This window comes from Drosophila hydei, unplaced genomic scaffold (assembly GCF_003285905.1).
Source record: "Drosophila hydei strain 15085-1641.00,03,60 unplaced genomic scaffold, DhydRS2 tig00008144-arrow-arrow-pilon, whole genome shotgun sequence".
Classification (NCBI taxonomy): domain Eukaryota; kingdom Metazoa; phylum Arthropoda; class Insecta; order Diptera; family Drosophilidae; genus Drosophila; species Drosophila hydei.
The window spans coordinates 1,680,166-1,692,858 of record NW_022045849.1 but is presented as its reverse complement, the minus strand read 5'-3'; the positions used below and the strand labels follow the sequence as shown (position 1 = coordinate 1,692,858).

At 37.2% G+C, this 12,693-nt stretch overlaps 2 protein-coding genes across 4 annotated transcripts in view; one reads left to right on the top strand and one right to left on the bottom strand.

Annotated features, from left to right (window-relative positions):
* LOC111603510 (tubby-related protein 4) overlaps positions 1-12,693 on the bottom strand; it is a 38,245-nt gene that overhangs the window by 8,908 nt on the left and 16,644 nt on the right. The gene's annotated exons all lie outside the window — the stretch shown is intronic.
* On the top strand, positions 4,597-9,214 carry LOC111603512. Its single transcript, XM_023321128.2, has 4 exons — positions 4,597-4,912; positions 7,404-7,803; positions 8,399-8,526; positions 8,590-9,214. The coding sequence occupies exons 1-4, from the start codon at positions 4,694-4,696 to the stop codon at positions 9,055-9,057; spliced, it is 1,215 nt and encodes a 404-aa protein (XP_023176896.2). The 5' UTR covers positions 4,597-4,693; the 3' UTR covers positions 9,058-9,214.

The following is a 12,693-nucleotide window of genomic DNA, read 5'->3' as shown; positions in this document are numbered from 1 at the left end:
CTCGTTAGATGCACGTCGCCCCATCAAATGCAATTACGTAATGGACATTAGCTGGATCTATGTGTGCGTCGGCCCCTTGCCATATGCAATTTGCTCAGAATAATTGTTTTTTAAACAATATAAATAAAATGAATAATATAAACAGAAATGTTTCAACAAATCAATTGCTGCATTTCGTGGCACTGCTGAACGAGCCGCGTTCGTTGACGGCGCATTTCTTTGTGGAGTGTTATTAACCTTTCATTGGGCCACTCGAAGTCAGCGTCTGGCCAACAGCGAGCTCTACCACATACTTTATCTACAAATATATAAATATATATCTGCATTTATTTCACATATAAACACTTGAGACTGAAACAATTAGGCGGCAGCTGCTCTGGCAGACTGCTCAACGAGGAGATGCCCTATATGATGAGGGCTACTCCAACTCTATACATTTAGGAGGGGCTAATTGTAAGTTATATTCCCTGATGTTTCCAAAAAAAATAATATATTCCAAGCATACATAGACCAATCAAAAAAATACATTGGGAATACGCGAAAGATCTGTTTAGGTAAGTTCTTGAAAATGATAAACAACTCAGACTTTCTTTATGCTTATGATGAAAATAAGTTGTTTTATCTTCCAACTTTCATCTTTCATCTTTCATTTTGCATTTTTCATCTTTCATTTTTCATCTTTAATCTTTAATCTTTAATCTTTAATCTTTAATCTTTAATCTTTAATCTTTAATCTTTAATCTTTAATCTTTAATCTTTTATCTTTTATCTTTTATCTTTATCTTTTATCTTTTATCTTTTATCTTTTATCTTTTATCTTTTATCTTTTATCTTTTATCTTTTATCTTTTATCTTTTATCTTTTATCTTTTATCTTTTATCTTTTATCTTTTATCTTTTATCTTTTATCTTTATCTTTCATCTTTCATCTTTCATCTTCCATCTTTCATCTTCCATTTTCCATCTTCCGTCTTCCGTCTTTCATCTTTCATCTTTCATCTTCTCCATCTTTCATCCTTCATCTTTCATCCTTCATCTTTCATCATTCACCTTCCATCTTCCATCTTCCATCTTTCATCTTTCATCTTTCATCTTTCATCTTTCATCTTTCATCTCTCATCTTTCATCTTTCATCTTTCATCTTTCATCTTTCATCTTTCATCTTTCATCTTTCATCTTTCATCTTTCATCTTTCATCTTTCATCTTCCATCTTCCATCTTCCATCTTCCATCTTCCATCTTCCATCTTCCATCTTCCATCTTCCATCTTCCATCTTTCATCTTCCACCTTATGTGTTCCATCTATCTATCTTCTACCTCATATCTTACACTTTTAATCAAACTACCCCATTTCTTGGCACACAGGGTATTCGAGCAACACTTGAGTTAAATACATTTCCACAAGTCTTTTGATACAGTCACTCATATGCGCCGATGTTTTGATGGATATTTTATGACTATATTATTGCCGGGCAAGAAAGATGCAATTTTTGAATTTAGTGCTTTTCAATGTTTAATAAACGCAACTAAAGTGCACTCGGGCAATAAATAAAACAAAAAATTTAACGAAAAAAGAATTAAAAGCAAAACACAATTTCGGCATTTAAACACGAACTTATTTAGGACAATTAAGAACATGCGCTTCAACTGAAGCATTTCGAATAAAAATGCAAATGAAAACAAGTAAAAATATGGAAGTCGGGCGGCCATAAGGGACAGCATAATACTCGTTCAATTTACAAATTTAATTTTATAAAATATTAAAATATTAAAAATATTAAAAATATTAAAAATATTAAAAAATATTAAAAGCTGCCCTCACAGGAATCTGCAGCTTAAAATATTGAAATATTTATATTTTACGGTATCGATAATTATCGATATAGAAGTGGTATGAGTTTCGAAAAAGGCAGAGAATATAGAACATAGTATATTCCTTAAAAATGTCAGGTCCCCAGGTCTGTGGCGTATGAGATCGATGCGTTCATACAAATAGACAGTTGTCCCGGTGGACATGGCTAGATCCACTCAGCTCTTCGCTCTGATCTAGAATGTTTATAATTTAAGGGATCTGCCAAGAGTCCTTCTGCCCATTGTATACATTTACTCAAAAAGGACTTAAGAGGCGTGAGTAGACAACTTTAGCTCGAAATTGTCTGTAGTCAGTCATTTACTTAACAAAATCTACGACTCAAACTGTATAAGTTTGAGGAAAGGACCATTAAAAGTTATAGCTTGGCAATTTGATTTGCTCTTTATATGCACAAGGATATTTTTCATGCATCTAGCTTCTCGCTCTAACTTTATCAGACGAGGCTCCACACTAAAATATATTTCCAATCTCAAGTGCTTAACTTAAAAAGTGGACAACATCTTGGCCTATACTCAATACACTCTTTCCACTATGTGAACAAGTTAAATAGAAAAACTAAAATAAAAATCATTTGCAGCGTCGAGCTAATCAATCACTTTATACTTGCAGTGCGGCCGTTGCTTTAGCCTTGTGTCTGGGGCAAGTTTATGCCTTGCTATTGACAGCTTTTAATGCAATTTTCATAAACGCTTTAATTGAATTTCATAAACAGGCAGCGGCGACACAACTGAAAGTCATCAACTGTGTACTTAATGCTACTTGCCACTTGCCAGTTGCCACTAGCCACTAGCCACTTGCAACTTGTTGGCTGCCACATTGAAGTTGCTCAATGCGGAAATTTGCTTTGATTGCAGTGACAACAGTTTCCGATTTCTGCCTTGTCCCCAGAGCAGCTGGGTTAAAAAATAAACTGCGCCCATAAAGATTTTCTCATTTGGCCACAAAAATTGTTTTTGTTGCGGCATGTTGCATGCTGCTCGCTACATGCAGCATACTGCATTTTGCTGCCGCTTGTTGCTTGTGCCATAAATTGCGGCTGTGCCAGTTCATCATGCTCCACTTCAAGAGCTACGCACACACAAACTTTTAATTAATTTAATGCAATTTTCAATACAAATAGCTCGACTATTCGTCTGTCTCGCTCTCTTCAACTCTCTGCCTCCCTCTCTCTGTTTCGCAATAATTGCAATTCGCAGCGGCCTTAATAAGGCTCAGCGGCATAATTTCACTAAACTGCATAAAGTCCCAACACACAAATAAATCAATTAAAAGTATTTTGTAGCACAATTAAATATATGTTTATGATAAAAACATTTTGGTTGCACGTGGCGTATGCGCAATTCAATTAATGCTGCGCTTCATAATTATTTAATGCTTTTTAAGAGCTTGCTGTGGTCTGCACTTATCGTAAATATCATTTCAATTAAAGATATTCTTTAATAAAATTTAATATAAAGAGTATATTGAAGCTATAGACTTTTAATGTGGAATATATCCTAGATATAGAATCTAACTCTGTCTTCTTAAAATTGATGTCCTTTTTGTCTATGCCCATTGTAGACATGGTAAATTGGGTAGTGCTGTAACTCTTATTAAATAAACTCCATTAGTTTAGAAACTATTTATGCTAGACTTTTAGCCTCAATTATACTTTTACTTTGTGAGGGAAATACTGCTTAACAATATTTGCTAACAATATTTGCTGATCCCCTCTAAGGATGTTTAGGAGCTTAACGCTTTCAGCCAACCATAAGCGAAGGGCAAGTGCATGGTCCGCAGTCTGAGCGAAGGACAGCGAGCTAGTCGCGCTTCAACAACCTTGTTTCCGCCAGCCCCTGTGCTACTGTTCAATATATGATCTGCTAGGAATATGATCTGTATATGAGGCACAGCTTTTGCGTGAGTTGAACAGTAAACTTGACTTTATCTTATAGAAATGCTATATCTAACAGCAAGTTTGGCACATTGATCACTGTAGAGCTACTCTACATAAAGATCGATAAACTATGGCAAGTCGATAAGCATTAACTTTCGTTTACAAAACGTCTGAGTTCTTGCTATATATATCTATATATATATATATCTTCTTTAATATATAATATACAACATTGCAATTACCATTTCTTCTTCTTCTTAGCGAGCGAATGCTATACTGGAACAGTTCTTAGCCTAAGCCAAAGCATAAACACTCTAATCCTTAGCTAAGCTAAAAATATATACAAATATATATATTTTTATGCTACATGCTAATTTGTATCTATCTTTAGAACACATCTATATATATAAATGAATGTGTGACAGATTTAAACGCAATGCAGAAAGGTTGTTGGTCAGCGCGATTCTATTTTTGGGAGTCGCATGGACAAGATTTTGGTGGGCGGCTGATTTGCTGCTTGCCCAACAACAGCAACAACCAATTTTGGGGTCAAGTACATGCGTTGACTGCTTACCACAAAAATTCAGCTAAGACAAGAGAAAAGTGCATGAAGAGAGAATGAGAAATTTCATATAATATAGGAGAACAGGGCACATCGAGCTCGCCCTCACTCTCTATCTCTCTTGTCTAAGATCTGCGCATGTGCTCTCGCGTTCCATCTCTCTCTCTCTCTCCTCTCTCTCTCTCTTCCTCTCTGTAGATCAGTCAACACTTGAGGCAGTCAATTGCCACTCATAGCAAATCTTTGAAATCAGTTGCACGTCTTCGTTTGCCGCGGCGCGTTCTAAGAACAATTTTTCGATTTATAGGTGGAGCATGTGCCTCCTGCTCCCAGTTGTTCTTAACACTTAGCCAACAAATTTTGTATAACAATTCAGTTTGAATATGTATCGCGGAATTATTTTGCTCCTACTGATCGCGTTGGCCCAGAGTGAGGTTCACGCCAAACGTTACTTTGGCGTGGGCCAGCGCATTGGAGAGGATCAGCTGTTGCTCAAGGATTTGCAGCATTCGCGTCCTGCGGGCGCAGGCCAAGCGGCTAGCGTTGCCTTCAACTACAACATTGCGGAGCCCATCACCTACATTGAGATTGTTTCGGAAGAAGTGAGTTTTTGAGATAATCAATAAACAAATGGAATAGGTGCAGATAGGGCATATTAGTTGGGTCTATATAGGAGTGAATCAAAAACAGTCGAGCCACATTTCTCTTCAGATGACAGGTCGACCTAGTCGCAACGCTTTATATAGACGAGTCGGCTTGAAATGTATATACCCTGAGCCCATTAGATGACAATTTTGGGTGTAATGCTTATGTGAAAGCGTACGGAACAGGTAGCAGGAGGTGTGAACTCTTCAATTTAGTCTCTATATATGTGCTTGATTAATTGTTTTAGAATTGTAGCGTTGTTTGTACAACAGTTTGAGACTTCAAATTGTACACTAAGACAGAACTATAGCAAGCGCAGATTAGGGTTTTCCGATCATCGATAGATTCTTCGATGAAATCGATAAATATCGCTAAGAAACTTAACTTTTTGTGATATATATCAAAGGTTTCTATTGCAATACCTTCCCCAAACGAACATCTACATTACTGAATTACCCATTTCACATATCCGACCCGAATAAATCTATCTACAGCTATTACCCCAATATAAACAGCCTCAAAATAGAGACTTGATATACTATATTCATACATTATACAGTAAGCACATGCCTGAAGTCATAAATTAACATCGAATTATATGCGAAAAAGAGCTAAAGATTCAAAATTTCAAAATATATATTATCGCATTTATATTTTATATATATAGTATATATAATTCTTTATTGTAAATTAAAATCAAATTTAAGATTGGGTATATACATGTGGCATAGAGTATATATGATGCAAAGCAAAACCCTGAAGAGCTAAAAGTTTCTTAATTTCGAATATTTCTATTCTCATATATCAAAAGTTGGCGAATTCTATGATAAATTCTGTTGAGCATAGTTCAAGAGCTTCAATAGCTTAAAATTTCAAGTTTGGGCCCACAAAAACTAGTCACAAATGAAAAAAAATGCAGGGTATTTCCTAGTCGACAACTCTAAATTTTTTCTAATTTTCTGTTTTATTTTTTTTTATTTTTGCATTTGCCCAGCCTAAAATAGAAAACGAACTATATTTTTTTGCTGTTTTTCCCGCACTATGCCCAGTGCGGGAAAGAGAGAAAAGAACTAAGCCAAAAACAAATTATCTAAACGACAACAAATAGCGAGCACACCATATAGATATGTATTTATTTATATATTTAGTTCTCGCGACCCAATGTTTGGCATAACATTTTGGTTTGGCCAATTTGATTGCTTTAGAAACAAGTTGGATTATTAGTTCGAGCTATGCCAAACGTGCCGGGCTAATTAAAAAAAAAAACCAAAATAAGTAAACTGAAAAATCGCATAAAAATTGTTTAAAGTCTAAATGGCTTATATAAAGCAGTTGTCGTTGCCAGATGTAGCTATAAAAACTTTCCCACTGATTTAAAATTGAATCAACGTTACAGAACGATTCTAATGAATCTAAACACAATAAAAACATTTACAATTCTAGACAAAATTCAATTACTAATTTCTAAATAATAATTAAAGTTACCTTATTTCACATATTTTCAATATAATTGAATTTTCATGATGTAGATTTTTCAAATTTTGAATTTGACAACAAACTGAGACTAGACACTGAGTCAAAAGGCTGTAAATTTGTCCAAAAATGTCTAATATCAATTGAAACATATTCAATGAAAATTTATACATGTATCAAGAAGTTGCAATGAACTTTAACATGAAGATTTGCAGAAAAATAGACATTCAAATTTATGACTAGATTTGCGTTAATGTTGGGCTTTGATCAGCCTTATTCAAGTCATCTATATGCAATCAGCTTTAATATGATTTTTATATAATGATTTTATATAAGTTCAGTAGACAACTTAGGTTAGACTGTAAATTCCCTTATTACTTTTAACCGTGCAAAAATGTCATATTTAAAATATGTCAAGTTGCCATGAACTTTACCATGAAGATATAAAACTTATAATAACAAATTAAGTGATGTCTATATGGCATAATCAATGAACAATTATAAATACCTCTCAAGCATGCAACTTCTATACAGCGTTACATTTGCCATGCAAACTAATGCATACCTCATGTTAGCGTATTTTACAAGTATATAGTCGTCTAGTACATATGTCAAATCAACTGCAAATTTGGCACTTTGGCGCGGCTACTTAGCCAGCCATTGGGCAAATTCCCTGGGGTGTGGAGGGGAATTATTTCAAATTTAAAATGTATTTTCAATAATGAAATGAGGCTCTTATGACGTGAGATTTCGCAAGAAAATTATATATATACATAGATGTGGAAAATAATATATAGCAGATTCCCTCGAAAGTGGCACGTTGCGTTTTTCATCGACGAGGTGTGGTAAAAATTGTGTTTGGTTTACGCTTGATCGAATACCCAGTGAGGTCGATGGCTAATTGAAAGATATTTGCAGATGCTTAAAGAGTGATCTGTTTTCGATCAAATTAAATCAAATTTTTTTGATTCGCAGAACATTTCGGCCGAGGTGAAAGTGAGCTATGTGGACACACTAATAGTGGGCCTCGTTAGCCTGGTGGCACCCGGCAATCAAAGCGAATTCGAGGAAGATCTCGAGCCCAGCCAAAATCTTTCAGCGTCCTTTGATGTGGTCATCACAATCTTTGGCTTTAACCAGACCGTTTTGAATTTGAATCCCGCATTGCTGCTCAATCGCGACTCACACTTTGAGGGCGAAGTGAAGCCCTACGATGACTACGAGGAGATCGAGGAAGTGAGTCAGCCGTATGACAACGTCGACCATGAGGGTAAAGTGACCTCAGAGTTTGACGAGGAACACACCGATGCGCCCGTCTCTTTCGCTGACTTTGAGCACAAGGACAAGATCATTGAGATTGGACAACGGCAACCAGGTAACTAAGCGGATTACGATATCTCTGTGCCTGGTTATTAGAACAGCTTATGACGATTTTTTAAGTTATCGATAACATTTTCTCTTTACCAATGTCGATTAGTATTCCACATTAAGAATTAGAACTGTAGACTAGCTATAGATCTATCAGATATTATAAGAATTGCCTCGAACACAGCTTAATTTTTATAGTTATCGATAAACGCTACTGTGTTCAGCTATAGCTAAATATTTTGTCTCAATTCTGACAGTTCAATTATATTTCACTGTCTAATTTATATAAGTAACTATAAGAAATGTAACATACATAGATCAATCTTAGAAGTTATCGATAGCTCTATTACTATAATTAAGTATCTTTACTATAGTTAAGTATCCGGTTTCAATTATTTGTTTCCCTAAATTAGTTTTAAAATAGTTTTTAGTTCATTTCATTGATTAAATTTCGTTTCATTTCCTTTTTTCTATTTAAATCGATAATTATCGATAGTCAGTTCCATATTTTTGAGCATATGTTGTAGGTTAAGCTAAACTACATTAATATTATAATATTATATTTTATATTATATATACTAACATTTTCCTCACTTGCACAGGTGACGATTTGATCTTTGAAACATATCAAACATCATCGGGCGATTCCAAAGAGCAAGCGAATCACACCGTCATTTTCTACTACATCGACAGCGATTTTATCACCTACATCAAGTTTGTTGTCTTCGACGTGAGTGGGACTAACGACTAACGCGATACTTCTAAGCTAATCTTCCGACTTTCTAATCCTTAGCACTATGTTGATAAGGTCGCTACAGCCGAGAACTATATGCCACCCGTTGCCGAGTACAGTCATTATTCTGCGGGCACGATCAAGGCAACCATAACAGACTTTAACATCAGCTCGCTGTTTGTGCAAATGTTTGTCTATGGCTATCGAGGCGTGGATACTCCGCCGGCTAATTACAAGCCCTTCCTGGAGCCCCAAAATCAAGAAGTGGAACGTACGGCTCCGCTGACGCCGTTGCAGCGTATGCAGCTGTTGTTGTTGACGGGTAGCAAAACTACGCGCGCACCACTCGAAGATGATTTAGACGATGATTCCGAAGAGGACGGCGTTGTGGCGCCCATACGACCCGAGGACATGATGCCCGATCATGTGCCCGAGGCGAGCATTGCAAATGCTGTGCTCGAACAGCAACGGGCATTGCCACAACGGCTCTATGCGATGTTGGGCTTAATGCTCTTTGCTGTCGCATAGTCATAGATCTTGCTCGAGGGCCAAATGTTAGTTAGTTAAAACGATTGTAAAAGCTTTAAATTAGTAGCGTTTAGGTGCACACATTTGCAAATATTGTAATATTTTATCAAATAAAGGCAATTGGCTTAAGCCAAGTTAACAGTCTGACAGACACACACATACATGTACAGAGTCACTCGATGACAAACAAATTGAAAAAGTTGCCGCAAAAGTAGGTCATGGCACTCGCTTCAACCCCGCAACGCGCTCTTAACTCGAACTCTCTCGCTCTCTCTAACTCAGTAAATTATCTGCGTCGACAGCGACTGCGACGCCAGCTGCGACCGCGACGCCGACAACGACGACGACGGTGGTTGATTTGGCAGCGCAAACAAAAGGAAATGGAAGAAGTGAAAAAAGTCTGCTGACGTATGTACACAACACACTTACACACACACACACACACACACACACATTTCTTTTTCTTTAGCAGTTGTCCAGCTCAGGCAACTGTTTATTTGCTTGTACCCTGACTTCTCCACGCTCTTCGCTCCCCGCCTACCCGCCTTTCACTTACATGCTGTAAAAAGTTCTAAAACCTCATCTTATTTCTCTTTGGCTGTATAGAAAATTAACTGCTGCTGCTGATGCTGCTGCTGCTGCTGTTGGTACTCTGAAGGCCATCATGTCCAGTGCGACGACCACAGGGCAATCGCAGATGCCTTCACATAACTATTTCAGCAAACCCCCTGCCCCAGCAGCCCTACCTCTCCCCACCAGCATATTGCTCTGCTCTAAAACATGTCCAAAAAACTGTATGTTATGCGCTTTGTTTCCTGCCATTTGCAGGCGAACAGCGCAGCAATAATAGATATATCTTTATATTTAAATAAGTTTCGAAAAATCAATTTAAAGAAAACATAAGAATTTGTTCACTTTTGATGAATCTATGAAAGTTTTAGTCTTGAAATTGGAAATCCCAATCCTTTATCTTAACCCAATAAGCTATAGTATATACATAAGTAACTGTTGAAATTGAAAGAATGAAAGCAATTGCCCAAGTCACGAGCTGTGTTCAATGAGCCATCAACTGAACTTGGATACCTGCAGCACCTGGCAACAAAGGTAATAAAACGCAGATAATATGTGTGCAGACAAAAAGCCAAATACAAATGTCCAAGCCATACGTGGCCAACAGACGCTGTGTCTAGAGGGACGAACATATAGCAACATTTATGTTTAATTCAAAGCGCAAAATTTATAAAAAGTTAACAAATTTGTGCAGCAGACGAAAAATATTGAGAGAAAATTTCGGGACATACACACATGAAAAAGGCTAGGAGTGGGACGGGGCGCGGCTGCAGGCAGCCTTTGGCGGCAGCTTGGGCCAAATTGAAAATTTCTTTTTATGCGTGCGCGCTTACAGTTATTTTTTTATGTACAGACATATATAATACAGCCTTTATGGCTGTGTGAGCGTGTGTGTGCGGCTATAAGGCGTGGCATTGGCATTGTAAACAACAACGGATAAGCAGCGCACAAGTGTCATCCACAGCCACGCCTACAGCCGTCAGGCCTGGCAACACAACTGCCAGTTATGGGCGCCCCAAGCCCCTCGCCCGCCCCAAGCAAGGGGTGACGTGTGCTTTTGTCAATAACTTAATAACTTAAAATATGGTTTAATGCGCACGTAACAACATTTTGCCACTTGGGCCAAGTGTAAAAGGCTTGGCTCGCCGCCGACAGACGACAGTCGACAGCTGAGAACCGTGAACCAAGGTCTAAGGGCAGACAACTTGAGCTGCTCGAAGGTTCTGATGCTTGAACATATTAAAAAAAGGGGTGTGTGTTGTCTTTTCATACTCGTTCACGCAGCGAAGAGAGTAGATGGGCTTCGTGAACTGTTCGTCTTGCTGCATGTTCGTCTATCCATATTGAAGCTAAATACCTGAAGCGGGGCACTTGCGATCTATAAATGTTAAGGTTTATTCCTGGAAGCTATATCTCGCATAACATAATTGCTTTACCTAAGGTTCCAAGGACTTGAAATAGAGAATATATATATTATATATGGATAAGCCAAGACCTAAAGTATATAGCATATATTAACGCCTATATAAGGCGTGGTAAATCGATAAAACCTATATCTTTTAAAGTTTTCAGAGCTAGATGCTGTTGTCCTTCTCTATGGACTTACAGCTCAGTTACTGCAAACTATCTCTTGAGATTGTATAAAAATACAGAAAGTATTACGCACGAGTATTATGCAGTCGGTCATGTCCGATTGCAACATACTTTTTCCTCTTTATATGGCCTAGACATGACAACGATGTCGTAGTTAGATATTCTTTAGACATATAATATATATATTTAAAATATTTAATAAAACTCTAGATGCAGCATCAATTTAGATGGCGCACCTTAAAGCAAATGAAAAAAAGTTGATCAAATTAATTAGTTTTTATAAAGCTATATAAGCTTAAGGTAAGCATTAGCGTCTTTGAAATGTTTATATTTTGTTTAATTTTGACACAAAAAATTAATATAAAAAAAAGAAAGAAAAGAAGTCAGAAGAAAACTTTGAACTTAAGCTTCAAATGAATTTAAATGCAGAATCTTAAGCTATAAATTAATCTTCATATCTTTTTATTATGTAGACTATGTAAATCGATTTAGTTTTAATCAAAGTTATGTGAGCTTAAAGTAAGAACTGAGCTAGAAATTTAGCTAGTTTCCATATAAAAACGAAGACTGCGATCACATTTCTTATTTCTTATTTGTTTTCATATTACAATTCCAATTTCTAAGTATTCAAGTTTTTGGATACTCAGCTTTAAAGGTAAAGCCCTTGGGCTCGGCTATGACTGACTGCAGAGTGTCTAGGGCTTGGGCACGTCCCTTGTTTATTTTTTTTGTTGCCTTTATCTTTTGCTCAAAGCCAAAGGCAACTTATTTATGTGTTTCGTGACGATGACAACTGACATGTGTGGGTGTGTGTGTGTGTGTGAGTGGTTTATATGAGTGTCTACCTGCCCGCTAGCATTGTGCACGTGCTTACCTTTTGATCCTTTTTCAAGCACGGCCAAAAAGTTGTAATTATTGATTTTTTTCTTAATTTTTGCTTCGTTTAGTTTATTTGCACAATTTGCATTTAAAATAATTAAATCTCGTAAATGTGTGCGTGTGTGTGTGTTGGTTGAGTGTGTCTGTCTGTGTTTTAGTGTACATGTATTTGCCATTACCGCAATTTGTTTTGGGGGCAGCCGCTTCAGTGCATCCTTTCTTGATCCTTGGGCATGCTGCATAATTCATTGTCGTTTCGCTACCTTTGTGACGAGGCTAAAGGCAAGAGGGAATGAATGGCGACGGGTGGAACGACTCATTAGCGTGCCGAGAGCGAGTGAGAGGTGGGTAGAGGTCATTGGGTTCAAAGCGTGGGTGGAGGTGGGTGCTGAGGTCTAAGCACATGTCTGTGCAAGTTTTGAATTGCATATGTCTGTTTCACAGGCTTTGCCTTTGCATTTGCATTTTATTAAATTTCAAAAGCTCTTCGCACATTTGCAAAAGCTCCGCTGCCCCCTTGCACCTGTCCTGGCCCGTTCACCTGAGCCCCATTGTGTGAGGGTTGTGCGCATTGCATATTTATGCACTTAATAA

What these genes read in the sequence shown, in the direction of transcription:
- LOC111603512 (XM_023321128.2), top strand. Translation starts at nt 4,694, where the DNA reads ATGTATCGCGGAATTATTTTGCTCCTACTGATCGCGTTGGCCCAGAGT. An exon ending in TTGAGATTGTTTCGGAAGAA is followed by an intron (nt 4,913 to 7,403) that starts GTGAGTTTTTGA and finishes TTTGATTCGCAG; the next exon opens with AACATTTCGGCCGAGGTGAA. An exon ending in TCAAGTTTGTTGTCTTCGAC is followed by an intron (nt 8,527 to 8,589) that starts GTGAGTGGGACT and finishes TCTAATCCTTAG; the next exon opens with CACTATGTTGATAAGGTCGC.